Genomic DNA, 25,345 nt, shown 5'->3' on the forward strand with positions numbered 1-25,345 from the left:
GTGAAGCTAAAACTATGCTTCTTGAGGTGTTTTGAGTAGAACATATTAACAAAGAAATAAGTTTTTTTATTCTTAGTACAGAATTTGTATATATTTTTTGTACCGTTTTGGCTTTATTACTTCTCTTAGTCTGTTGTTCTCTCAGTAAATGACCTTTTATAGAGTCAACGATTAATCAATTGCTAAATTAGCTAACGATTTATTCAGAAATTGATTAATCACGATTAATTGTTCTGGCCCTAATATTAACATAATAAAAAAAAAGGGGGTTTAAAACAATGATGTGGACATTTATAGGGATCCCATTTGAACCTGCAGCTCCTTATTTACCTCGTTTCCCTTCCTGCTGATTAAGTCCCTCGTTCTTCCTCGTCCTGGCAGCTCCATTACGGATTCTGCGTCTCGCATCATACCTGCCTCCCCGAGCTGCCATCGGCAGCCTGTGCAGCAGCTGTCTCCGGCAGACTTAAAGAGCCGCCGGTTAATAATAGGCCTTGAGACAGCTCGCTGCTGAGTAGCACATCCTCTTGTGTGGAAGTCCCTTTCTCTGTGTAGATGCTGATTGACAGCAGGGACTGTGGGGAGGAGGCTGTGTGGCCTTTTCACTGTGGACTGGCGGTAAATGTGCATAGGAATAATCACACTGTAGCTCTGGTTGTTATTGCTTCCTGCAGAGCCCAGCAGCAAACAGTGATGAGCCTGTTCTACAAAGCCTCCTGCAACTGTTATTCTCTTTTTTCTTCTCTCTCTCTCCTTGTGCTTTCAAGTTGTTGTTGATATTTTTAGTTCATGAATAGCTATTACACATTAACTCCTCCCCCTCTATCTTTTGTTTCTTGCCCCTGTGAATGCAGCAAGCAGGAAAGGTGGGTACTCTCAGCGTTGCATCATAGCTTCATGCACCACTACTTGTTCTTATTTGTTTCATGAGCTCAGGAGGGGTGCAAAGTTAGCTGCTGGAAACACACACACACACACACACACACACACACACACACACACACAAAAAGGACATTTAAACAGAACAGCAGTAAAACGAAATCAAGCGGTTATCTGCTCCAATTTGGTGAGGTTTACAAGACGAAGCAGCCGACTCTGCACCCCCTGACAGCTGAGGTTGAGGGAACCCCCGGGTCACGTCCGTGTACCAGTGCATGTTCCACATCTAGAGCCAGCGTTCCTCCTCAGATTGTCCTGTCTGCCATGGTTTGTCTCCATGCTGTGTTTCATTATCCAGCAAGTCACAGTGTGCCCCTCCAAGATTGGCCCCATCTGAATATGCCAAGGCATCACCTGCTGCTGAATGGGCCATTGTGAAGTAAATGCCAGACATTGGAGGCGGGAGTTCTGGAGGGGGTAGACTGCTCAAAAAGACACGTCCTCATTTTTTAGGCTGACATTTTCCACTGAGACACTTTTCTTCCACTTTTAGCCCCTTTTTTTTTTGCATCTCTCTGCTTCCTGGTGGCAGGAGTCTCAACAAAGGGCCCGGTTCTACCCTCATTAAGACTCCTCGTTACCTCACACTCTGCGAACTCGTGTTTTCACTCGTCTTCACCCTCATTTTGAGCCAGAGATGGAAAACCCCACATGGGCTTTCTGACATGTTTACTATACAGCAGCACCAAAGCATCACTGGGTCAGAGGCTGCAGAGCACTGCAAAACTATTCATATCTCCACATTCTGTCACGTTATAAGTAGAAACCTGAACTCCAAAATTATACAGAAATAATACGTATTTATATAAAGGGTGAAAGAAAAGCTAGTGTTAGAAGTTGTGCTATGTTTCTAGCCAGTCCTGCAGAAGTGTTTTCTTTAAGTAAAAGTTAAAAGTTTAACTTTACATACCACATTCTTAAACATGGAAATAAAAATATCCTTTATGGTTTTCATTTTATAGAACAGATGCACATAAAATTAAATTGAATCTAAGACCTTTTTAAGACCATTATGAGTGAAATTTAAGACCTTTATCACCACAGAAATGTACAAAGGAGACATTCCTAACACCTGTAGTGCCAAGCATTTTTGCACAGAATGAATGCATCATCGAATGACTTTAACCTGTGTGCATTTGTGGCCCTTGATCACAGTTCAAGAATAGCCTCAATGTGGTTTGCCAGTTCAGACAGTTAATGCAGATACACATTTAAAAACAAGGTTATGGTGAACTTTTCATGCCAAGCCTTTAGGAAAAGATACAATTAGAATCTTAAAATAGAAAATGTAAGGTGCAACATGCAGTATTCATCCAGGTTTTTGCTTTTAATTTCAATTTATTAGTAATGGCGACCTGAAGCACCCAGGAGCTTTAAGTGAAATGGAGACATTTAATAAGCTTGGCAAAATAAAGCAAGAGTGAGCAAAATCCTATTCTTGTTGCTTAAAAGACGCATCTGGAAGATGTTCAGCCTGAAAGATTGCCTACAGAAATCTAACTGCTTTGCTTATTTCCAGTAAGCACTGTTTAGTTTGTTGTTTATTTAGCAGGTAAACATCAAAAAAGTAAAACAGTTTTTGCAATTATAAATAAAAAGAAAAATACTTGACATTTTTTGGCCCCTCTGACAAAAAGTTTGGGCACCTCATAGACCCTCACGGCCCACCCCCACTCCCTCACCCTCAGCCCTGCACGGCCCCAGCAGCGATCTCTGGGTAAAACTGGACACGGTCTGGCTCAGCTCTCGGCTGGAAAGGAGGAGATGCTTGTCAGAGATTAGCTGTCATGCCTGCAGCATTAGCTTAAGCCCCTGCAGCAAGAGATAACAGGTGGCGGTGAGGCCCGAGCCCCGGCAGCAGAGCGCAGGGGGGGCAGAGGGGGGGAGGGTACCAGGTTAAGGCTTCCCGTGCATCGCAGACTTTGTGTATTCTCGCCACGACGTGCCTCGACAGAAGGCCCCCGCTCCTTCTTAAAACCATGCTCGCCACTTGCAAATGGAGTGCAATGAGATGTGAAATTTCCACGGGGCGCCCTGATGCTTCTTTCTGCCCATTTCCATTTGCTGTCAGGAGGTTTGCGAGTCTGCAGCTGTACGTGTGTGTGTGAGCGTGTGGGTGTGAGCGTGTGTGTGTGTGCGCATCTGTTTGCCTGTTTGCGCGTCAACAGATGCTGGGTGTCTGAATACAGGCAAGGCTGCGTTTGCTGTTACTTTCCTCTGCCTGATGGACGAACCTACGGTCGGCTGCGCTAAGCCGGTCCAAGCGGCGCTGTTCTGTTCTGCTGGATGCGGTGCGGCCGGGCCTGGCAGCACAGGTGCTGCAGAACTGGTCTAATTATCCAGTGTTGTGCCACCCAGCTGATGAGCTAATTACAGCAGCCGCCTGTTTTCCTCTCAATCTGGGAAGCCAGTAAACACAATGTGTTGTTAGCACACACGCACGCACGCACACACACACACACACACACACACACACACACACACACACGCACACACGCACACACACACACACACACACACACATACACACACACACACACACAGATGCATGCAAGCAGCAGCAGCCGCCGCCACAGCACACATTTAAATCTCTGCAAACACATACTCACGTTTCCGCACAGCAGCTGTCACCGATCCAGCAACAAACGCAACCTAGCCCACTCCAGCAAAATTATGGTGCTTCTTCAAACACATTAAATTCAAGTTTCCTTTCAAACTAATGGGAATGAGGCCCCTGGCCCCCACTGTCTCTTGATTTTCCTGTCCTTAGAAGTAGCTTCGAGAGCCATTAAATGCACCATTAACTTCATCAAGTGTGCAAATGAGTCAAAGTGTGTGCATATAGTAATTATTAATGTCATTTTAAATCATCCTGTCATTTCTGCTTAAGAGTTTTCCTGCAAAACCGATGACTACATTAGAGCTTTTTTCATGCGTTTATTTATTTCAGACGAGACAATGCGAGCAGGGTGAATTCATCGCCTTGTTTTCTCCCTTTGCTTCTGCAGAAAGCGGGCGTCACCTTTACCGAAAGACGAGCATTCAGGCGGCGTGAAGGACTCGCTGCTGGGCAACTCCTCCGACCCCGTAGAGATGAGACGACTCAACTACCAAACCCCAGGTGATTAATAACGCCACAACAATCCCGTCTCTGTAAAGTTGCGTTTTATAAATAACTTGTCTAATCTCCAAAAATGTTCCTGCGTTTTGTCACGTTTTAACCACAAACTTCAGTGGATTTTATTGGGATTTCGTCAACACACTGTAGAGCATCAGCAACGACATAGGAGCTTGTTGTAAGTCAGTAATTCCTTAATATTAATAAAAAACAACTAGTTCCACTAGTGGATTTTTTTCCCTTATAGCAAAACATTTTTCCTATGTTATAAGAGAAATAATCTCCCAGTTGAACTAGTACTTTTTCAATAACATTAAGGAATATATATCTTGTATATCTTTCTCAAAAGTTACTTGTAAATTAGTTTTGTCTTATTAAAGTGCACTGAGATATTTGCAGTAGAAACTGGTAAAAAACAAGCCTCCATGTTGTTCCTCGATGTCGATATCATTTCTTCTTTTTTTTTTTACTTTCAAACTGGATTCTTATTATATCTTCTATTCATCTGCTGGTTATTTTGTGACCTTGACATGACCTGCTTATTTTACGTTGTTAGTTTCACAAATTCAGGTGGAAAAAGAAACGAAAGCTCATTCTTTGAAGCTGAGCTTAATTTTTTGTGGCTATCACGGCCAGCTGACAGTTCGAGTCGAGTCAGGATGAGGAGATTCAGATTCTGTCCACACACGCACGCAGCAGTGAAGTGGGAGGATGGAGGAGGAAGGTGGGGGAGACTTCTGCAGGATCAGCCTTCCTCCTGCTTCCTCCTGATCTTCCTCCTCCTCCTCCTCCCCTGGTGCTCGCTCGTCCTCCTCTCTCTCCCCCCAGCTGGTAATGAGTCCTGCTGCCTCTGATGTCAAGGTGAGCCGGGCCCAGGGAACAATAGAGCTGAGGGAAAATGTCAGCCCTGGTGCACGCGTCTGACCGTGCGTCTCTTACTGTGTGTGTGTGTGTGTGTGTAGTCCCTTCTCGCGGGTTATTAAAGATCCCATTTGCCATACACACACACACGCAGCCCTTTGAACCCCTGCAGTGGAATTAAGCAGTGCCGCCACTTTGAAAGAGCCCCGTTCTGCCGTCCTCCCACTCCACCTCTCTCGCCTTTTGTCTTCCATTTCCCCCTGTAGGGTAATCTCTTTTCTTTTCCTCTCGTTCTCTACCCTCTCACTCTCTCTGTACGTCAACACTTATTTCCTTCTATTCCTCCCTCACCGCCTCTATGTGTTGCTTCAAGTGTGGTGATTATCGAAAACCACCGAGGCTCCGTCTAGATGGTGAAATCGTATGAGACTCGGAGCCGGGTGAATGTTGAACAGCCGCAGCCTTCATCCTCTTTCTCTCTCTCTTCCTGCCTTTAATTCGTCCCAAGCAGGTGAACGTTTCTGCTCTGATTCTGATTGTTGTTGGATCAGCGTCGCTTATTTCTGACAGATGTCTTCTGCTCCTTTTGGTGCAGCAGGAGGTACTGACCTGCTTCATCATTGACAAACCTTGTTCAGATTCTGCCTTTGAAAGCCTGATGAAGGATTTAGAGACAACTTGCAGAGGGACAGTAGAATGAGTTTAAGCAAATGATTTCAAACAGTTTCCATGTAAAGAAACCAAAGTTTTCCAACCCATCTTTCAAAAAGTGAGTTCTTTATGTTCATAAAATATAAAACACTGAAAAGGAAGGAAGAGTGGTAGGATGGAAGGAAGGATGCAATGGGAAAAGGATGTAAGGCACAATAAAAGAAAAGGCTGTAAGGAAGGGATGAAGGACACAAAAAAGGATGCAAGAACAGAGGTAGTGATCAAAGAAGGGATGTAGGACATGAAGAAAGGAAGGACACAAAGAAGGATGCAACCAGAGAGGGAGGACACAAAAAAGGATGCAAGAAAGAGATGGAAGGACATACAGAAGGATGCAACCTGAGAGTGAGGACACAAAAAAGGACCCATGGAAGGAATGTAGGGCAAAAAGAAGGACACAAGGAAAGGAGTGGGGACAAAGAATGATGTAAGGGAGTAAGGATACAAAGAAGGATTCAAGGCAGGGATGTAAGGACATACAGAAGGATGCAAGGGAAGAACGACACAAAAGAGGATGCAAGTAAGAGAGGAGAACGCAAAGAAGAATGCAAGGAAAGAATGTAGGACACAAAGAAGGATGCAAAGTAGGGAGGTAGGACACTAAAACGGAAAGAAAAGAGGATTAAAATAAAGCCTCTTTTCTCTTAAATTTGGATGATATTTTTTTATCGACACAAACATATTTCCATTTAGGATGTTAATAAATGAAGCATCTGCTGAGCATCTGCTGTTTGATTACATTTTGTTCTGAAAAGCAATGTTTGCAACCGAAAGGATTCATAGTGATTTTAATTTGACTTGATCATTATATCTTTAATAAAGTCCTCGCACAAAACAGCGAGCAAATGTGTTTTTCCTGGTTGAAATAAAAATGATCCCTGTGTACATGGGCTGGTCATCAGCGGCCGTTTTAGCTGGAAGACGTAAAATTAGAGTTGTTGCAAATTGAGGACGTTTGAGGCAGCGAGTTAAGAAACAGAGAGGGTGAATTTCAGCTTATGAAATTACCTCTTTTCTGCACAAAGCAGGTGTCATTTTGGTTAGCGTTCCACGCTTTACTGCCACAATTTGGAAAAGAACAAACACAACCCACCGAGTCCTTTCAAAAAGGTACAATTTCTGTTAAATCTCAAAGACTTCTCTTTTAATGACGCCTTTCAGAATGTTTTCAAGCTCTCATAATAAAGCAAATTAGTCTGTCTTTTTATTATTGTTTGCCTCCTTTTTGCAGTTTTCAGCTGCAGTGTTCATGTTCAGTATTAGTCTGACTGCAAACACTCGTACCTGTCTCTATTTTTATTCAAATGCAATATGAATGTTCTTTTCTGACTGCTATGTGGGTTTAAAAATAAGACCAAAGTCCAGACCTAATTATATCAATTGTTTGCAGCAGAAATCGTGGTTCCTCTCCATGAAGTCTGAGATTGAGTTGTTTTTCAAAGAAGAACGGACAAACTGGATGTTAAGAGTTGGTAGAGACGCATTCAGAAAGACCTGCAACTAGGGCTGGACGATAAATCAATAACAATATTGCGATAGACACGTGATCAATATTAAAAGAAAATACGTCCGACAGAATGTTCAGTAGTTTGACTGAACTCCGATCCAGAGTTTTAGCCGCTCAACCTCTCACTGTTGGCTAATAAAACCTGGTGGCATCAACTAACTCTCTCACTGTTTGGTTACCTAGCAACAACCTGCACAGTAACTTGTGGTTACCTAGCAACAACCTGTTGAGTTCCAGGTTTTGCCAATTGCTTCATAACTACTGAAAAGTAATAAACAACGCCCTTGAGTGAAAACTGCAGCATAAAACAAGAAAGTTACACCACTAGTTTGGCAGTATGTCACAGACTTAAAATAAAAAAACTAATAAGCAGTTATCATTATTGACTAATATAAAATGCTTATATCGTGATACATTTTTCAGCCATGTCATCCAGCCCTACTTGCAGCTGTAGTTGTAGCAAAAAGTGGCTCTAGAAAGTACTGACTCATAATTTTCCAGTTATGTGTTGTCGTATCACATAAAATTCAAATAAAGCAAGCTGTGGAAAGCTTTAAAAGATCTAAACATTTGTAGAAATACTGTATCTCCTTTTAGTCAGTGGTTCATGACTTTGTACATGCCGTCACAGGAGAGTTTCTTTAGGTTGAGCTCTGTTTCACTTGTATTCAGCTGGCCAAATTGCCCAGAGATGGGTCATCACCATCTGCTGTTCCGAGTTAACTGGCTCCAAAGGTTATGTGCAGATCCAGCCTGGCCAGAGTGCGATCCTGAGCCGCCTCCATTGATCCAGTCTTCTTCTTCCTCCCTGCTTTTACTCTCCTCTCTCAACAGGTCCCAGCACTCATCGCTGCCCCAACACTCCAAGTTAGTCTGTTTTCTCACCTACAGCATACTTCCCACACATGCTGCAGTCTTTTTCTTCTTCACTCGCTCGCTCCTGAACCCATTCCCCCGATGCAATCCCGACAGACATCACAAGCTTACAAGCTTGTTGCCTCTGGCACTCCAAGGATGCGCCAATGGCCTTCCACTGGCTGTGAACTTTCCCACATCACCTTTATGACGCGGCACCAAAGGCCTGCATGGTTTCATGGATAGTTGAGCTTGTTGTACATTAGCCTTGTTATCAATGGCTTCACCCTCCATTTAACCAAAAACGTAGCCGTAAAAGACGTGCACAACCGCACGCACACTGATGGTAATGCGCTCAGTGGCCCCTCGGTGAGATAAGATTAAATTTGCGTAATGGGTCGGGCCTCATCTTGTAAAGTGGCCATCAGCCATTTGCATTAATGCAATAAAAAGCTTGCAAAGGTCTGTCACCTGAAAGCCTGACCCTTGACCTCACAGATGGGCTCAGCTAAAGACCTTTTTAAAGTGTCTGCACTGTGTGAGGTTAACAATAATCCATGGTTTAACCTCACAGGTTGTCCATGTGTTGTATTCATTTAAATATTCTCATAATGTACAGAGTGCCAGTCAGACGTTTCCATACACGCATCATCAATCAGCTTGAAGGTCATTTATATATTTCAAGGTTTTATGCAGCTCTTCTCTTAATGATGATATCACAAATATATTCAATGAACAGGCAAAACAAGTTTTCATTTAATTTGGAATTACATAAGCATATAAATTTGCTCCGAATTGTTACTTATGGAGTTAACTTTTCAATAGATGCATTCTAGATGCTTAATTTTATCCATCTTTATTCGTTCCACAACAGTTCTTGTGAGGTTTGGGTTACTGGCATAAGTTCAAACTTGTGAACCCAATTTCTGTTAATAAAATTAATCAAAGTCGTATCATCTCCCTGAAAAAGAGCTGTCCAAATTTCGTCAGTAAAAGCCCAAAATGGGGTAATATCCATGCCGGAGATGAGTGCATGTAAAAATCTAAGGCCTGAACTGCGAGTTCCTTTAAGTGCCTCTTCAAGTTCAGAAGCACAGGGTGAATTTGTGTCGGTAGATTAGCAATAAATCATCCAATAACCCAACGATGAGGAAGCTGGAGAGCAGCAGGGGGGTTGTTTGAAATTAATCCAGCCCAAGCGCTCCAGGCGGGGCCGAAAGACATCCTATTGTAGGGAAAGGGATTTCAAAGAAATGGGTTTTGGCTGGTGACCAGTCAGTTTCTTCCCTTCTCATGGTACGGAGTGACAGTGTGTCTGATCTGCAGAGGCTTGTGAGTTCCTGCTGCGTCTCCACCACCACCTCTACCACCGGCCGGAGAGATGTCTGCCTCACGCTTCCTCCAAGAAGCATGCTCACCCACTCCACTCATGTGCATCTCCGTGCCAGTCCCACTTCTGTCCCCCTCGTTTGGCATGACGCCATCACCAAAATGTCACCAGCCTGTTTTCCTGTCTCCTCATGCGTTGTTGAAGATCTTGCACTCTCCTCACCGTCACAGCCACCTCATGGTCCCACCGGCAGCCTCACTCACCCCGCGGTCCGACCGTTTGTTTCTGTGCAGGTTGGATGCCGTTTCTCACTCTCTCTCTCTCTCTCCTCCTTCCTCCAGGAATGAGGGAACACCCACCAATTCCTGTCATTGACCTGGCTGACCACATAGAGAGACTTAAGGCCAACGACGGCCTCCGCTTCTCCCAGGAGTATGAGGTAAGAGCAAAGCTTTCCTGATTCTTCCTCTTTCAAGTATATAAATGGGTTTCCTTGTACGATCAGCGCGGAACCCTTTTTTTTCCCTTTTTGATCTCATATGCATGTCTCCCATAATGGGTTATGGGAGACTTCTTACATAGACGTTCTTCAGTCATTTTCACAACTCTATTACCAAACCCACTAGGAAACCAACACTTACATTAAATGCTGCGAGATGCTTTTTCACAAACCTAGCAGGTGGCAAGTCGCTTAAGCAATCTGTGTTCGTCTTGCTGCTTCCCAGAAGAATGGGTTTTTTTTCTGAGAGGAGTGGGGGGACGTGCAGGAGGTCTTTCTGCTGCAACTCGGTGAGGGATTATCTGTTGTCAGTGTTCTTCTTCACCAGAAAGAATAAAAAAGAAAGAAGAAGAGGAGGGAGGGAGGGAGCAAATTTGCATTTAAAGTGGTACATAGTTGGTTTGGGGTTCTGAGCATGGCTAGATGAAGCAGCGAGGCGTCCTTGAATACAGAAAAACACGATTTGTCTTTTATTTATTTGCTCCGATTGTTGGATCTGTCTGCTCTAATCGGGGCTGCTCAAATGTTGGTTCCAACAAGACGGTCGGAAAGGTTGTGGATCTTGGCTTTTATCTAGAAGCTCGTGTTCTTCCCTGCTTGTGACCAATGTATCTAAGTCTAGAAAAGTTGCGCTGCAGTCTAATATTTCTAGGAATAACATTAACAGCATTGGCCACAATTATTGGTATTATTTGAGTAAATTTATTGCAATAGCATGATCTATTTGAAAAACATGGGTAAAATCCGGACTTTAATTTAAGTACACTTGTGCTCATACCGTCGTCACACTGCTAATACTCATTTCAAAATAAAGCAGACAAAATCTGGTCACTAGCTAAGCCAGTTAGCCGCAGATGCTTTGGACGAGGTGAAAAACTCGGCTGCACATTTCACGTTAGCATGAAAGGTGCAGCCTTTACCGTGCAAGATTTCTTATAAGAATTTTTATTTATCGCCGTCATGATAAATTTAAATTATTGATATTACTTCTTTTTTTTCTTTTTAAATAATATTATTGGGTGACAATCCTTGTTTATCTTGATCCAGGAGAACAATGAAAACCACATTTTGATTCCAAAACACATGGGCAGCTACAAAAAGCTACAAATATGCTGCAGATATTTCCTTCTGCAGTAATTTCCAACAAAATGCTGAAGGTTTTTTAAATTCATACGTTTTTTAGTTGATTAGCATTTCATCTCAGAAAGGCCCAGTTCTATTCCAAGAAAAACTTTTCCTGCCTTTTGGTCTAAAGAAAGTAGCAGTACTATAAAGCTGTTAAACATGTTGTCACAAAGATTAATTAAGAAATACATTTGACAAGTTGCCCAAACGAGCCCAAAACTGTTGCTACGGTTGAAGCTAACAAATCTAATTAGGTTGACTTGCTCAGCTGAACATTGAAGGTTTCCTAAATGTGTGCAGAAATAGTTTTTCTGAGTTTTTATGCGTCACTGTAAATATGCTAAGTTACTGCTAACAGCAGTAACTTAGAATATTGTCCTTGCTTAAAGCACACAAGCAGGAAACATTAATGACTAATTATCGTCCAAAGCAGGCCATGCGGCCAAATTTGTTTGACTCCACTGGTCAAGTTGTGTAAAAAGAGTTAAAATATATTCATCTTTTATTGCAATAACACAAAATTATGCAAAAAATTCAAACTTCAGTATAAAGTCTAATAATAATATGATTTAGTTTATTCATTGGGCAAAAAAAGTCCAACATAAAAACTAATTATTAACTAAATTCTGTTTTTTTTTGTTTGTTTTTTTAATAAATGTAATTTAAGCAAATTTCCACTCAGAAAACTGGCCGTAGGTCATTATTTAGGCTTTTATCACGATGATAATGGTTTTGAAATGGTTCACAAAATCAACCGCCATCCTGGCGTCCAGATCAAAAACCCATAGAAAACTTTTATCTTGAGCTGAAAAGAGGAGACCACAAATTCAGACCTGGCTGTACAAAGTGAAGCCAATGAGCAATCATTTCTAAACAAGGGATTACACATTACTAAAACTGATATTGTTTAATGGAGGAACTCTAAAAATGGATCTGTGGTCACTTTGCTGTTATAATTTGTTGTTTTTGAATTCCAGTGGAAATTCATTTTGTTTCTGTAGCGCCAATTAACAGTAAACTGTCATCTCAAAGCACTTTACATGAAAAACATCCAATAATATGAAATAAACCGAAGCATACACCAAACCCTAATTGGTTTAATGTGTATAATGTGGGACAAACTATCCAAAGATTATTTGGATCAAGTAAATTTTTTAATTCTGATTTATTTGCCCCCTCTTTTTTTTTCTTTCATTCTTGTGATCTGCTGTGAAATTAGCAGCCAGCTAGAGAGGTTATTAGGCCGTGGTAAACCTCTGCACTCAATTAACCGGGTTTATGTGCTGCCTCTCCAAGACGTCGCCCTCCTGGCCCGTTGAGTTCGTTTAAATGAACCTAACCACAGAAAGGAGCCTGAATGAGTGCGGGCAATCAGCCCGGCTCTGTTCCCATCCCTGCAAAACGTCCTCCCGGGGCCAGGAAAGACCCCCTCCATGGCCCGGCAGATGGGCCCTTCGTCTCCGTGCCAGCCGAGGCGCCGTGGCAGAACTCTGGCGCTTTGTCACAGTCACGTTCGCCGGCTGCTCCCATCGAGCCGTACCCTAAGGCGCAAAATTTGTAGAGGCTTCGCCACTTCCTCTCCCCCGACACTTTAGGCAGCCTGACACTTGGTTTCCGCGGCGCCGACTCCAGTCCGCAACACGCTGAGCAATGAACACGCTGGGTAATGAGCAGAATTTGTCAATCAGGCATGGTGCAAGTCCCCAGACAGTCTCTTTTAGATTGCCAGGAGCAACTTCACGCCGCAGTCGTCATAGAGCAATCATTACGTTCCTTTAAAAGTATTTTCAGTTTTTTACTGGGAGCACCTTAGGCATTTGCTCCTCACCTTTTCTACCCAACTTGTTTGCTAGTTGTCAACCTCTCTTGTGTGCCCGGCTGTCTCCACCAAGCTCTCAAATGAGTATGACACATTTTGACAGCAAATTAAATCTTTATCTTCACGGTGCCGAGCACAGGCACAGAAATTGCCAATGCTGAGCTCATCAGCAGCAGAGAGTCTCGACCCCCACCACTCACACGGCTGAGTAATTTGTAGATGTGACGAAGGATTGGCAGCGTACGAACTCTTCACATGTTATATGTTGACGTAGACGTTGACTTCAGAAGGGCTGCAGCAGTTTTCAGGGCATGTTGCTACATTTGTTGCTGCAGTTTTAATGCAAAAGTCAACAGAGAGAAGCTGACTACCTTTGATTTGTAAAATAGCTGAAAGTGCAGGTTCATCTTTAAAAAAAACGGAGTCAGAAAAACTTCCCTCAATTTAAAAAGGAACATTTGTATATTACACAGATTTGTTAAGCACAGTGTGATATATTTCAAGTCATTTCAGTTCATTTTTAATATCACAACTTACAGCGAATGAAAATTCACAGCAAAAAAGTTAACTTAATGGGAAATACTGCTGGCTGGAGTGTTGTATGTAAGCAAACTGATGGAAAGTTGAGTGGAAAGAAAAGCGGAGATGGTTGCAGATTTAAGCCAGCTGTGGATTGTGAAGCAAAGCATGAATGGTTGAAATCTAAAACATGAGAGTTCAATTTCAGCTTTTTTTCGATGTTTTTTTGCCCTTGGGCGAGGCACATATCCCCAAGTTGCCTACCGAGTACTGCTGTATGATTATGTGGTGCTTCTAGAGACATCAGCAATATGTTAATGTGAGTAAAAGGAAAAAAAAGGGCTGCTGTTATCCCCATTGCTTATGCACCTTTTTTTTCCTACCATAGTTTTTCCTTCCACTCAACTTTCCATGAATATGTTTGAATACATTGCTCTCAGCATGCAGCCAGCTTCTTTAGCAATCCTTTTGTGGCTTATCGTCCGTCTAGAGGGTTTCAGTGACTGTCTGCTGGACCTGTCATGTCAGCAGTCTTCCCCATGATCTTTAGACCAGAACGTGGTCATAACATAACTATTAAATGTTAAAAGCCAATTTTATTGGCCTTATATAACATCATAATTTTCTGGTAATGCGAGTTTTAGGGTTTTAGAAGCTATAAGCTACAATAAAGAGAGAAAAGTTCTTGAAATATATCACTCCAAGTGGAATGACTCTAAATGATACGAGTTTTACTTTTTTTTGTATTGAAATACTGAACAAAACGAGCCTTTCAATGGTATTATAATTCAAAGATATGCACCTCTGAGGTTAATGTGATCAAGATGGGATCTTTTCACATCGAGTTCACCTGTTCTCCCAGCATGCACAGCATATGATTTTGCAATATTTTACTCTTGCGTCGTTCAAAGCTGTTGTAGCTGCTGCTGCTGCGGGATTTGCTGTGGAAACACCAGACAAGGTTGTGGTGTGAGGAGGAAGAGTTGGGATCGATGCTGCATAGCGAGAGACATTGTGACATTATCCAACAAGGGATGGGAGGCCATCACATATCTCCCCAGGATCAATAAGTATGCAGTCCACCGTCCCTCTTCTGCAGGAGTCAAATGACGCAAGGAGAAAAGTGACTGAAACGGGAGAACGGGTGGAACAACAATACATGAAGGGCGACAGAAATAGAAAGATTAGACGAGAAGAAGCAATGAAATTGTTAGATTTCAGGCTGTTGGTGATGGCCTTTTTGGAAGCGACTTAAATCAGCACAATTGGAGGTTTCTCTTCATTAACATGCATCAATAACATCAAATGTCAAGCAAGCCCTTAACCTGATAATCCAGGAGCAGCAGCTGCAGGATAAGCAGCATTATGTCGGTTTTTCCTGCTAGCTGATGCATCTTCAGAGACATGTTGAGGGTAAACAGTATTTTCTGGTAAAAAGGTTTTTGCAGTCCGGAGCTCACCTCTGCTGGCTGAGCGACAGCAGAGCAATTTTCCCTCCATTTCTCTGCCGACGTAAAACTCAAGTATCCTTTTGTGCTCCTGCCCCCCTCCCCACCTCCCCGTCTCTTTCTCATCATCATTCTGTCTCTGTCTCCCTGCTGTTTGCTTTCTGCTCCTCTTTCTCCTGTCCTTGCTCAGTCCATCGATCCGGGCCAGCAGTTTACCTGGGAGAACTCCAACATGGAAGTGAACAAGCCAAAGAATCGCTATGCAAACGTCATCGCTTATGACCACTCCAGAGTGGTCCTCACCTCTGTGGATGGTAAGAGCTCATGGAGGCACTTAACCTCTCACCGGTTGCTGTTGAGCGAGCCGGTTGTTTATTCAGACTCTACTTCACGTGCGCTAAGAGGTATTTCAGTCTGATTCCTCATAACGTTTTTTTGTTGCATTGGCACTTTTTCCCTCCTTACTGCAGCTGTTCCAGGCAGCGACTATATCAACGGCAACTACATCGACGGCTACAGGAAGCAGAACGCCTACATCGCCACTCAGGGGCCTCTGCCGGAGACGCTGAGCGACTTCTGGAGAATGGTGTGGGAGCAGAGGTCCAACACCATCGTCATGATGACCAGGCTGGAGGAGAAGTCGAGGGTAAGGAGAAGCACCGTCAAGAGCAATCCATCACTTCCCTCATTGGTCAGTTATGCACTGACTGGTTAGAGGTTTGATTTTACCCATTTAGATCAACGACAAAATGCTCACAAGTTCACATGATCAATTAGTTTAGGTGACACTTTTTTCCTTAAAGAGCAATCTCCCTTTGTATTCCAACAAGAAAGCAGACCCTAACCCTACACTGAACAAACCAAGTATTTTTAGTTTCATTTCTAGACCAAATACTTTTGTACACTTGAAATAAGGCAAAGCTAGCTTAGAAGCAACTTTTCACCAAAATATGTGAGTTCTTAATGTTGCTGAAAAAGTCCTGGTTCCACTGGCAGATTATCCCAGTTGTAGCACAAGAAAATGTTTCGCTATGAGTGAAATAATCTGCCAGTGGAGCCAGGACTTTTTCAGCAATGTTAAAGATTTAACATCGTTTGTCATTTTTGTCTTATTTACTACGATATTTGCTCTAGAAACTAGACACGATATACTTGGTAAGATTTTGGGTTTTTGCAGTGTTCTGCCATCTTTACTTTGTCGTTCCTAAATAAAATCCAGAGTTGCCAGTTGCCTCCAAAAGTCATGCAGCTTGTCGCCATTAAGGAAGTGGAGGAACACCAAATATAGAATTGCTGGAAAAGCTAAATATATTTCTAGTTTATTGCTGTTTTTTGCCCACAGCCAATCAGCACTAATGGAAATGAATGGACTAAATCGACCACATCAGCCAATATTATGTCAAGTAGCATTGCACCCAGGTACTCCAGTTTTCCAAATAGCTTTTCCTTTTGAATATTTAGGAGGGAAAAAGTGCCATTATTGAACTGGGGGCGGGGGGTAAACTGCAGTCCACTGTAAACAAAAATTCCCTTGACATTTTGAAATTTCAGTCTGTAAAGGAACTGAACTTCGTAATAGAAAGTTTGTATGAAGTCTGGCTTTGAGACTAGAGGGAAAGCCCAACAGAACAGGTTGTTCCCCAGAGTACCTGAAAGCTTTCCAGCCATATTGTGTACACTAACTCAGCTCTGCAGAGGGACTCTTAACACCTGAGAAGGTTTGCAGGCACACAGACACCCGATCCCTCTTTAAGGCTGGATTTGTCAACCAGATCAAAGTCAGCAGAACTTCAAAGTCCACTTTGTCTGGTCGGTGTCGCTCCTCAGTCTTCTGTATAAAATCTCACCGAATGTGAAGAAACGCTGAGCTGCAGCTCCTAACTGCTGCTGCTCCCATCTCCCTCCTGCTTGTTTGTTTGTTTGCCATTTATGAAGGTAGAGATGCGACTTTGCACACGAGAGCAACACCCTCTACTGAACGGAAGCACATTTCCAGCCAAATTACAGCGCGCACAAGCACATTGTGGTTATTTTTAGACTTTCATCATAGCACCAGCTCTGTCGTTATTTAGAAACGGCTCCAGGAGTTCGACTCTCGATTGCCGCCTGCTTATTTTTGTAACACTACACTGAAGGCGTCGCAGAGTCTCGTTTGTGTTGCTCTTTCTGAATTTGGTCCTCCAAAGTCGAAGAGCTCTAATCAGATTTCTAAAGTTGAAGCTTAAAGAGGATTGTGGCCCCACAGCGTTAAACACATCCCCGCCTAATAAAAGCAAAAAACAAATGAGCGCGTGACAACTTGAGATTTCAAACTGGAACGGATTTATTTAATTACCATCGGAAAATAATGCTCAGCATATTCCATGGGGGGAAAACAGACAGCGTGAAGTCCTGCCAGTATGCGGTGCTTTATTAGTGTGTGCACAGCGCCCTAATGAAGGAGTCCCCAGAGTAGATTAAAAAAAAAACTACAAGTAACCGAAAATGGAAATGGAAAAAGCTCATTTTGAAAAACCCTAGATGTGGTTTTCCAGGAGAGGATCATCACCTGGAGTTCGTCTCCTCCTCGTCTAGACAGAGGCTACAGGAAAGTAATTGTTTTGTCAAAGTAGATACCCAAATTGTTTCCCATCCTCCTAAAAAAAAAATCCATCATCTGTTTTAATTCAGCGCTATCAGTGCAATCAATCATTTAGGTAAATTATGACCACACTCCAGCTCCGCAGAGCAGAGCTCATTTTATTTTTACCTTGGAGAATATCTTCAGGGCGGATGTGTTTGATTAGAAGATTTTTATTACACAGGCAGATTCACAGGTGCCTTTCTATATATGAAGTGTGTCTGAAAGGCAATTTACACACAGACTGTCTCTCTTTGATCCCTGGATTAGTCAAGTTTAAACAAACATGTGACAAGTCCTGCATATTTTAGATGTTTCTGCTCCAAAACAACTAAACCAAATGAGCTGAATCATCTTCTCTGGCTGGTCAAATCTCCCACAATGCAATACTTGAATTACATGTCAAACAAATGAGATACTGTAAGTAAAACTGAAAGCACATATATGAAATAAACATTATTCTATCAATAATTATCAAAATTTTTAAATGGCATATTGAATACATAATTAAAATGAATAAAAATAGAATTTCAATTCATTGTTTGTTTGCATTTATTTTATTGAATTTATTAAAGTCAAAATATGCCACAATTAAACACATAAATAACTCTTAAAATATTTCTAGATGTTAAAATTTCACAAGAATAAAAATGAATACAATAAATAAGTTAACATTAGAATATAAAAAATGAAATACAAGAATAATTTATTAAAATTTGGCTTAAGCATACGTTAAAAAGATTGGTAATTATCTAACTACAGCGTTTTATTTAAAAAAAAATACTCAAAATGTAACGCAGCTTCACGTTTATTTGAGTATTCATTAAAATTACATATTTAAATAGTTGCAAACATATTTATTGAATACATTTGAATTCCTATATTTATACTATTTGTTGAAAAAAATGAAATATCTAAATATTAGACGATAAATAATTTAAAAAAAAGTATCTGTGCTATGAGAAAGACAAAAATATCAAATGTTTCAGTCACAAAATAAGGACAGAAATAAATGTTCTGCGTCAAACAAAAACTAAAAGTCTCACATTTCGAAAATCAGATTCGTTTCCAAAATACACGTCTGTGGCTAATCCCAGTTTCAAACAGATGTTGCAAAAAGCCATACTGTTCAGCTTTTTAATGCATTATTTAGATCATGTTACTCTGTAAACAGCTGTGCCTATGAATCACAATTAAAGCCGTCACTCTAATGAAGAGAAAATGTTTAGTGAAATAACAATTAAATGTTTGTTGCGCGACTTAAAGACTTTCCAGAGTGAGACCGCCAACACTGTGCCAACAGCCGATTAGGCTGATTAAATTGCACCGGCACAGAAAACATTACTTAATAAGTGGAACCATCTTAACAAATCACATTGCAAATAAACAGTGTTCGCAAAGTAGCTAATAAAATTAAGCGTCTTATAATTTCATAACGAGACAGGCAGCTGCATTCTTAGTTCTTTTAATTTTTGTTGTAGCTTATGTCACTTCTGGTGCCTTCCACAATGATTGGCACTCCTGATATAGATCTTGTTTTGGTCTTTTAAGTGAATCTACTCACGGTAAATATGATCTATTTCAGATGAGTAGGTATTTTTGTAGTAATTTACAGACATTCTCTTGTCTTTCCCATTTTGAACAGTGGCTGCAGGAAGTGGCATTACTCTGAATGTAGATATGTGCCAGTTTAGACGAGCTGCTAGTCTTTGCAGCCTGCTCCATGCCCCATAAAAAAAAAGAATACCATAGATTACTAATTAAAGATCTCTTGATCACCAGATTAAAACTAAAGAAAGGTTGGATTTTCTACATTTTTCAGAGTGAAGTTCTTCAACTGAAGTAAATATATATATATTAAGGGTGGAAATAAACATAAAAAGTTCAGTTTTATCCATTATTTGACTTCACAATGTTAACAAAAGGTTCTTTGCACAGCTACCAAGAGGAGATGTTTATTTTTCAACTTCCTTTCCATAAATTACTCATAGTTTGCTCACTTCTCTGTGCAAAAATGCCCTCGGACGCATACTGTGAGCGAATGAGTCAACCCTCCAGCGACCAGCAAGACTTAATGCTTTATGCCAAATACTGCTGGAGCTGAACAAATACGATGCGATCTGACAGCAGACAGATTTTAGCTTCCTCTTGCACCGTCATTACAAGAGAGTAAAACTTTAAAAAGGTCAGGGGTTGAAATCAGACCAGAGGTACAAGCCACTGCGCGTGTGCGAGTGTGTGTAGATCAAAGGTCTGCGGCTTCTCCAAAAGGCCGAGAAGAAGAGTTCAAAGCGGAGGTAGACGGCGGCGTAGCCTGTGTGTGTCAGTATGAGCGAGTACATGCCACCGAACCTCAGACAGCACAGAGATATTCATTACAGAGGTGACTGCCAATCCATATGTTTGCGGTGCAAGCAGTTCCCCATCACTCAATTGAGTTTCTCTTCTGCGAGCGCCGCCTCCGCCTATGAATGGGAGCCGTCTCCAGGGGAGGTGAAATGTGAGCAGAAGAATTTTAGCGCATTTTGTTTGTCAATTTGTAGCAGCTCGCCGAGGCAGCCAAAGTGCCTCCAAATGTCAGCTCAGCTCTGTAGCGTCGATACGATTAGTTCACCCCGCGGCACATCCCTTTCCTCGCACCGCGTCCCAATCAATGCCTTCTTCGTTCTAGTCCCTGCAGTTGTGGCATTAAAAGCTTTCTGATTTATTTATGTTTGTTTTTTTGTTTTGTTTTTTTGTTCCTGCAGCTGTTTATAATGACTCCTTATTCTAACACATTTACAAGTGTTTCCTGTTTTCGTAGCTTACTCGTCAAGAGCAAATTTAACGCTGGGAATTGTGACTGCTGCTTGTGCTGCAAAAACACGAAAACTCGTGGAAACATCTTAGTACACCAGGATAAGACAAAGCTACCGTGTTTCCGTCTTATATTGGAAAAAAATTGTCGAATTTTTTGTTTTAACCATAAAATTAACATTTATTAACAACCTGAACGGTATTGTATTCACCACAAAACAGTTTTATACGTATGGAGGGGGGGCGGCACGGAAGTGGGCAGGAGGCGGCGCTCATTAAGATCAGAGGGAGGTGGCAGACGCGACGACGTATGGAGGGGGGGACGGCGCAGGCGTGGGCAGGAGGCGGCGCGCAGCTAGATGAGAGGTGTTTCCCCGAAAAGTAAGACATATGTCTTACTTTTGGGGTACGGCTTATATTAGCCGACCCCCCTGAAACCCCCGATACGTCTTACAATCGGGGGTGTCTTACTATCGGGGAAACACGGTAGATTATAAGAAACTTTTCAGCTATGAGCTAGTTTTAAGTCAGTAATCCCTTAAAATTGATGAAAAAGTGCTCGTTCCATTTGGCAGATTATTTCACCTTTAACAAGACATTTATTCCATGCTATGAGTGAAATAATCTACCAGTAAAACTGGTACTTATTCTCAAATATTAAGGAATTTCTTGTGTTTCTTGTAAGTTAGTTTTTGTCTTATTTGCAGTAGAAACTAGCAAACACTTGGTAGGATTTAGTTGTTCTTCGTTGTAAAAACACGTCTGTCAGGATAAACAAGGAATGGTTTTGTATTGAAAACGTCCTGAGAGGCGACGCCAATCAAACAACTTCAGATGCTGAGATAATGATGCGGCTCATCTCTTTGGTGAACTGGATTGGTGGATTGCTGCTGGGTGGCCGTAAAACCTAACTGGAAATTGATTGTGCAGATCCATGCACTGCTTTGAGCCATAAGATGCCTCGTCATTGCCTTTTGGAAACCGTTGCAACATTCCTCTAACATGCGGTAATGCGGTTCATTAATCTGAGGAGGAGGAGGAGGTCGTGTTCATGTCAAGGTGAAGATCACAGCAGCCTTCAATCTTTGCTCTAATCCTGCCGTCTCCTTGCTAAAGCAGGGAGACAAATCAAAGGTCCACTTCTGCTCGTGTGTTGCCCTTAAAAAGTATTCACACCCTTTGAACTTTAATGGGATTTTATGTGGTAGACCAACAGAAAGTGTAGGATAATTGGCCAATGGAAGCGGTGGCCTTTATTTACAGTTACCCGACTGGAGAGGGGGCAGAAAGAGCAGCTAATGGTCCCAGCAGACTTACTTACAGCCTCCATATTTGGTGCTCCTGCTCTATTCCTGAGCCACAACTATAGATCCAAAAAGTACAGAGTGCATTTGAATCCTCTCTGCCCCGATGCTCCTAAATAACATACAGGTTGTGGTTGCAGTCAGAAGAGAGTATAGAACCTCATTAAAAAGTTCTACAAAGGACTCCACTCGCGGTTAGTTGTTCACTATCCTTGTTTTCTTGTTGTGTTTACCGCTGACGTCATGTGGAGGCTTTGTGTCCATGTCCCATACTCCATGTTTGGCACCACTTAACAGGTTAGGGGGAGTAAAAACAGCATTTTGGATCAATTTCAGTGTTTCCATGTGGATGAAATTATTTCTGGAAACGGTCCCATGTTGGACGCTGGTGGTTTTGAAAACGACAGTCCTTTACTCTGGTTTGGATGGGCCGTAAATTACACACAAACTCTGTTAAATAGGTGATCTCTGAAGACAACTGGTTTCACTTGATTTAATTTAGGGGTATCAGAGGGCTTCTGCAGGTTTCACCAACTCAAATTGAAGACATTTTAAGACCAATATCTCCTCAGAAATGTTCAAAAGTCTTCCAGCCAGCCAGCGATAAATTTGCACATACAGTACTCTTGGTGGACACAAAAAAGCTAGCCAGCTAGCTAGCATTAGCAGCTAGTTAGCCTCGACCACATTGTGCAAAGATGCTTGCGTGCAACTCAAACTTTTGTCTGGCAGAAAAGGAAAAAAGCATAAAATACACAAAAGTTGGCTTTTAATATGTTAATCACAGGTATTAAATTTTGTCCTGGCAGGATAATTTAATCTTTGAAATAAAATTATGTTTTAAGGGTTTAATTTTAGGTACATAAATGTATGTATCACTGAATTTCCTTTCACTTAAAAAATGATGTAATATTTTGACATAAAATCAGAATAAATGCCTTGAGGATTGTGGTCGATCAGGGGATGTACTACAAATCCAGGTGCTGCCCCTTCATTACAGGCAGAACCAGGCATTTAGACTTCATTCAGTCCAGCCATCAGAAATGCACCCTAAAGCACGGATGACAAAGGGCTGCAAACCACCGGACAATTGGCTGATTAAAAATGATCAGAGGCCGGTTAGAGACAAAGTGGGCCTTTCTAGTACCCGTCTGAAACCTCGTTTCAAATGGAGACACACATGAGTGCCCCTGTAAAAACTTGATTCACTGGTATACGTTGTTTCTGTGATACAGGAGCAGACTCGGAGTTTTCAGCTTTTAATTAGACAGTGGACAGGGCCTTTGATGTGACCTCTTTAATGTTTCCTCCTTGTTAATCAGCGTGATCCCACACAGCCTCTGTCTCGCCTTGTATCGGATGTTAGCAGCCCTTTCTCTCTCTCTCTCTTGCTCCTGCCAGGTGAAGTGTGACCAGTACTGGCCGTCACGAGGAACAGAGACGTACGGGATGATCCAGGTCACGATGCTGGACACTGTGGAGCTGGCAACTTACAGCGTCCGAACCTTTGCCCTCTACAAGGTAAAAACCTGCATAATCTGCATGTTTCTTGCCTCACATTTTGAAGGCTGGGGCATTTAGTGTTTTCTATAAACTGTGTTATTCATTTTGAGCAGTAAAATATTGAATTTGTCTCCAGTTATATGGGAAACTACATTATTTCTGTAGGCTATGTGGAGCTTTTTATTGGCTTTAAATCAGTGATTGATTTCTGCATGAAGTCTTGAGAGTGTGTGATTTTCAAACTGGACAGTTTGTTAATAAAGTGCAGCCTAAATTTGGAAAGCATTTTGTAGTTGAAACCAGATATTTAAAGATACTATTTTCTCACTGTCTGAAGTCAAATCAGATCAAATTTATCTTGTTTTAGTTCAGTGAGAATTATCAAAATGATTTGCATTTGCTAAATTCCAGAAAACGTAGCAAAAACACTTTTTAGATATTTTTTTGTAACTTTCTCAGACCAATATTTCTAAACGTAAAATGTTGTACTTTAGTTTACTTTGTCTCTGCTGCTGAATGTAGGATACCATCACAAAATATTATTACTTGTAGTAATAAATGGTATATAATAGAGAATTGAAACTGTCTTCTTTAGGTCATCTGTGTTGTCTTTATCTCCAACGTGTGGTGCGGGAAAGGTTTGAAAACTTACCTTGAAAATTCTTGAAAAGTGGTTGAATTTTACTGTAGTGTGGGAACTCTCCATTCAAGTCAGTCCAGAACATAATTTGTTGAAACCCTTTCAACAAAACATAAACAAGACAAGAGGTTGGCTGCGACAGTAATTGTACATGAGAGGTCTGAGCCCAGAATAGCTGCAGAAACATACAGGAAGAAAGAAATAAATCAGCCTACAGAGACAAAGTTAATAGCATGCAACCGTGCTGGGTAATTTCATAGGGTGTGAGAGAAAAGACATAAAACTGGACCAACTTGTGCTTTTCAAATCTCAACTGTACAGCTCCTTTCAAGGAAGCAGCGTGACTTTTTTTCATGCTAAAAGAAATGCTTCCCAGCATGAAAACTCGAAAAGCAGCCAATGAATATCCACCGTGTCTAATCCCGGTCACCTCGGTTCTCCTACAGAACGGCTCCAGCGAGAAGAGAGAGGTGAGGCAGTTCCAGTTCATGGCCTGGCCTGACCACGGCGTGCCCGAGTATCCCACACCCATCCTGGCCTTCCTACGGCGAGTAAAGGCCTGCAACCCTCCAGACGCCGGGCCCATGGTGGTCCACTGCAGGTGGGTGAAGCCGCCGCCGACTGGTTTCAGTACTGGAAAGAAGTGTGGCGTCCATTTGTGTTCAGCCCCGTTTACTGTGATGTCGCCAAATGAAATCCAGTTGTTGGTTCTAACACGACGAAATATGAAAAACCTCAAAGGGTAGAAATACGTCTGCAAGGCACTGCACATATATTCAAGTCTCTGCATAATATTTTAAAGATTAAAGTCATAAATAAAGGAGCAATGGTAATGGTTTTTTTTTGTTTTTTGTTTTGGTAAAACATAAATTACCAAAATAAAATGTACTATAAGCAGCTGCTAGAATAACAAAGTGTTCTGTATTGTGATAAAAAGTAGTGATTTTTTTTTTTTTAAATCAATAGTGCTAGTTTAATGAGTTTACGTCTTGCTGCGGTGCCTTGCTCAAGTTTTCACATCCCTTAAGCTTTTTCACAGGTTGACACATTACAACCACAAACTTTAATGTCATTTACAGGAATATTTTCACGTAACATACCAACTTTAAGCAGTGCGTAAAAGGATGCATGGCTTTTGAGAGTGATTTGCAGGCTTGAAAAATAAAAGAAAAAAACATTTACACAGCATGATGCTGCCATCACCATCTGAAAAGTGCATCATTAAGTTGTATTCATTCCCCTCTACACTGCTCGTCCTAAATAAAATCCAGTTTGTGGTTGTAAATATAATTGTGTCTTTATTTTATTTATTTATTTTTTTAACATTTAAAGTTATGAAATGAAGCACTAAAATCCTGAAACTATTAAATATGTTCTGATTAAAAACACACACATTGGAAAGAACAAAACTGAAGTCTCATCTTCAGTGTTTGTCCTTTAACTGGCCTCAGCTTTGTTTTGCTGCATGCATGTTGCAGCCAGCTTGATGTAAAGGTCCGTTTATACTTGTTTGTGAATGGAAACAGGAACAGAACTGTGCACCACAATCCAGAAGGTTTGCATATTTTTGCATTTGCTCCATTTAGATCCTCTGAGATGATGCACGCTGGCAAAATGTGCTGCCATTTGGCATTATTGGCTTTGCCAGATATCTGATTTTCCACACTAAGAGGAGCAAAAGAACACAGAGAAGATGAAGCGTTGTTGTTGTTGTCGTTAACTTGGGTGAGGTTTCCAAAAAAAGAGGTGAA

The 25,345-nt window shown here is 41.6% G+C and overlaps 1 protein-coding gene and 1 long non-coding RNA gene across 18 annotated transcripts in view; one reads left to right on the forward strand and one right to left on the reverse strand.

The window, feature by feature from the left end:
- Positions 1-25,345, forward strand: part of LOC103146054 (receptor-type tyrosine-protein phosphatase F) — a 238,871-nt gene that overhangs the window by 197,519 nt on the left and 16,007 nt on the right. For 8 of the 17 annotated variants that reach the window (XM_016677236.1, XM_016677241.1, XM_016677240.1 and 5 more), the window contains 8 exons: positions 855-866; positions 3,948-4,060; positions 7,971-8,003; positions 9,663-9,760; positions 14,922-15,045; positions 15,202-15,377; positions 22,853-22,972; positions 24,041-24,195. In XM_016677236.1, coding sequence (XP_016532722.1) covers positions 855-866; positions 3,948-4,060; positions 7,971-8,003; positions 9,663-9,760; positions 14,922-15,045; positions 15,202-15,377; positions 22,853-22,972; positions 24,041-24,195 — 831 coding nt within the window. The remainder of the gene's footprint in view (positions 1-854; positions 867-3,947; positions 4,061-7,970; positions 8,004-9,662; positions 9,761-14,921; positions 15,046-15,201; positions 15,378-22,852; positions 22,973-24,040; positions 24,196-25,345) is intronic. The other 9 variants (XM_016677245.1, XM_016677249.1, XM_016677250.1 and 6 more) reach the window with 3 other exon arrangements.
- LOC107837558 (uncharacterized) lies at positions 22,878-24,117 on the reverse strand. The gene is made up of 3 exons (XR_001663576.1): positions 24,025-24,117; positions 23,607-23,769; positions 22,878-22,965 (listed from the first exon to the last, which is right to left on the reverse strand). It is a non-coding gene; the product is annotated as an uncharacterized LOC107837558 (long non-coding RNA).

Source organism: Poecilia formosa, unplaced genomic scaffold, assembly GCF_000485575.1.
Source record: "Poecilia formosa unplaced genomic scaffold, Poecilia_formosa-5.1.2 Scaffold151, whole genome shotgun sequence".
In the NCBI taxonomy this organism is placed as follows: domain Eukaryota; kingdom Metazoa; phylum Chordata; class Actinopteri; order Cyprinodontiformes; family Poeciliidae; genus Poecilia; species Poecilia formosa.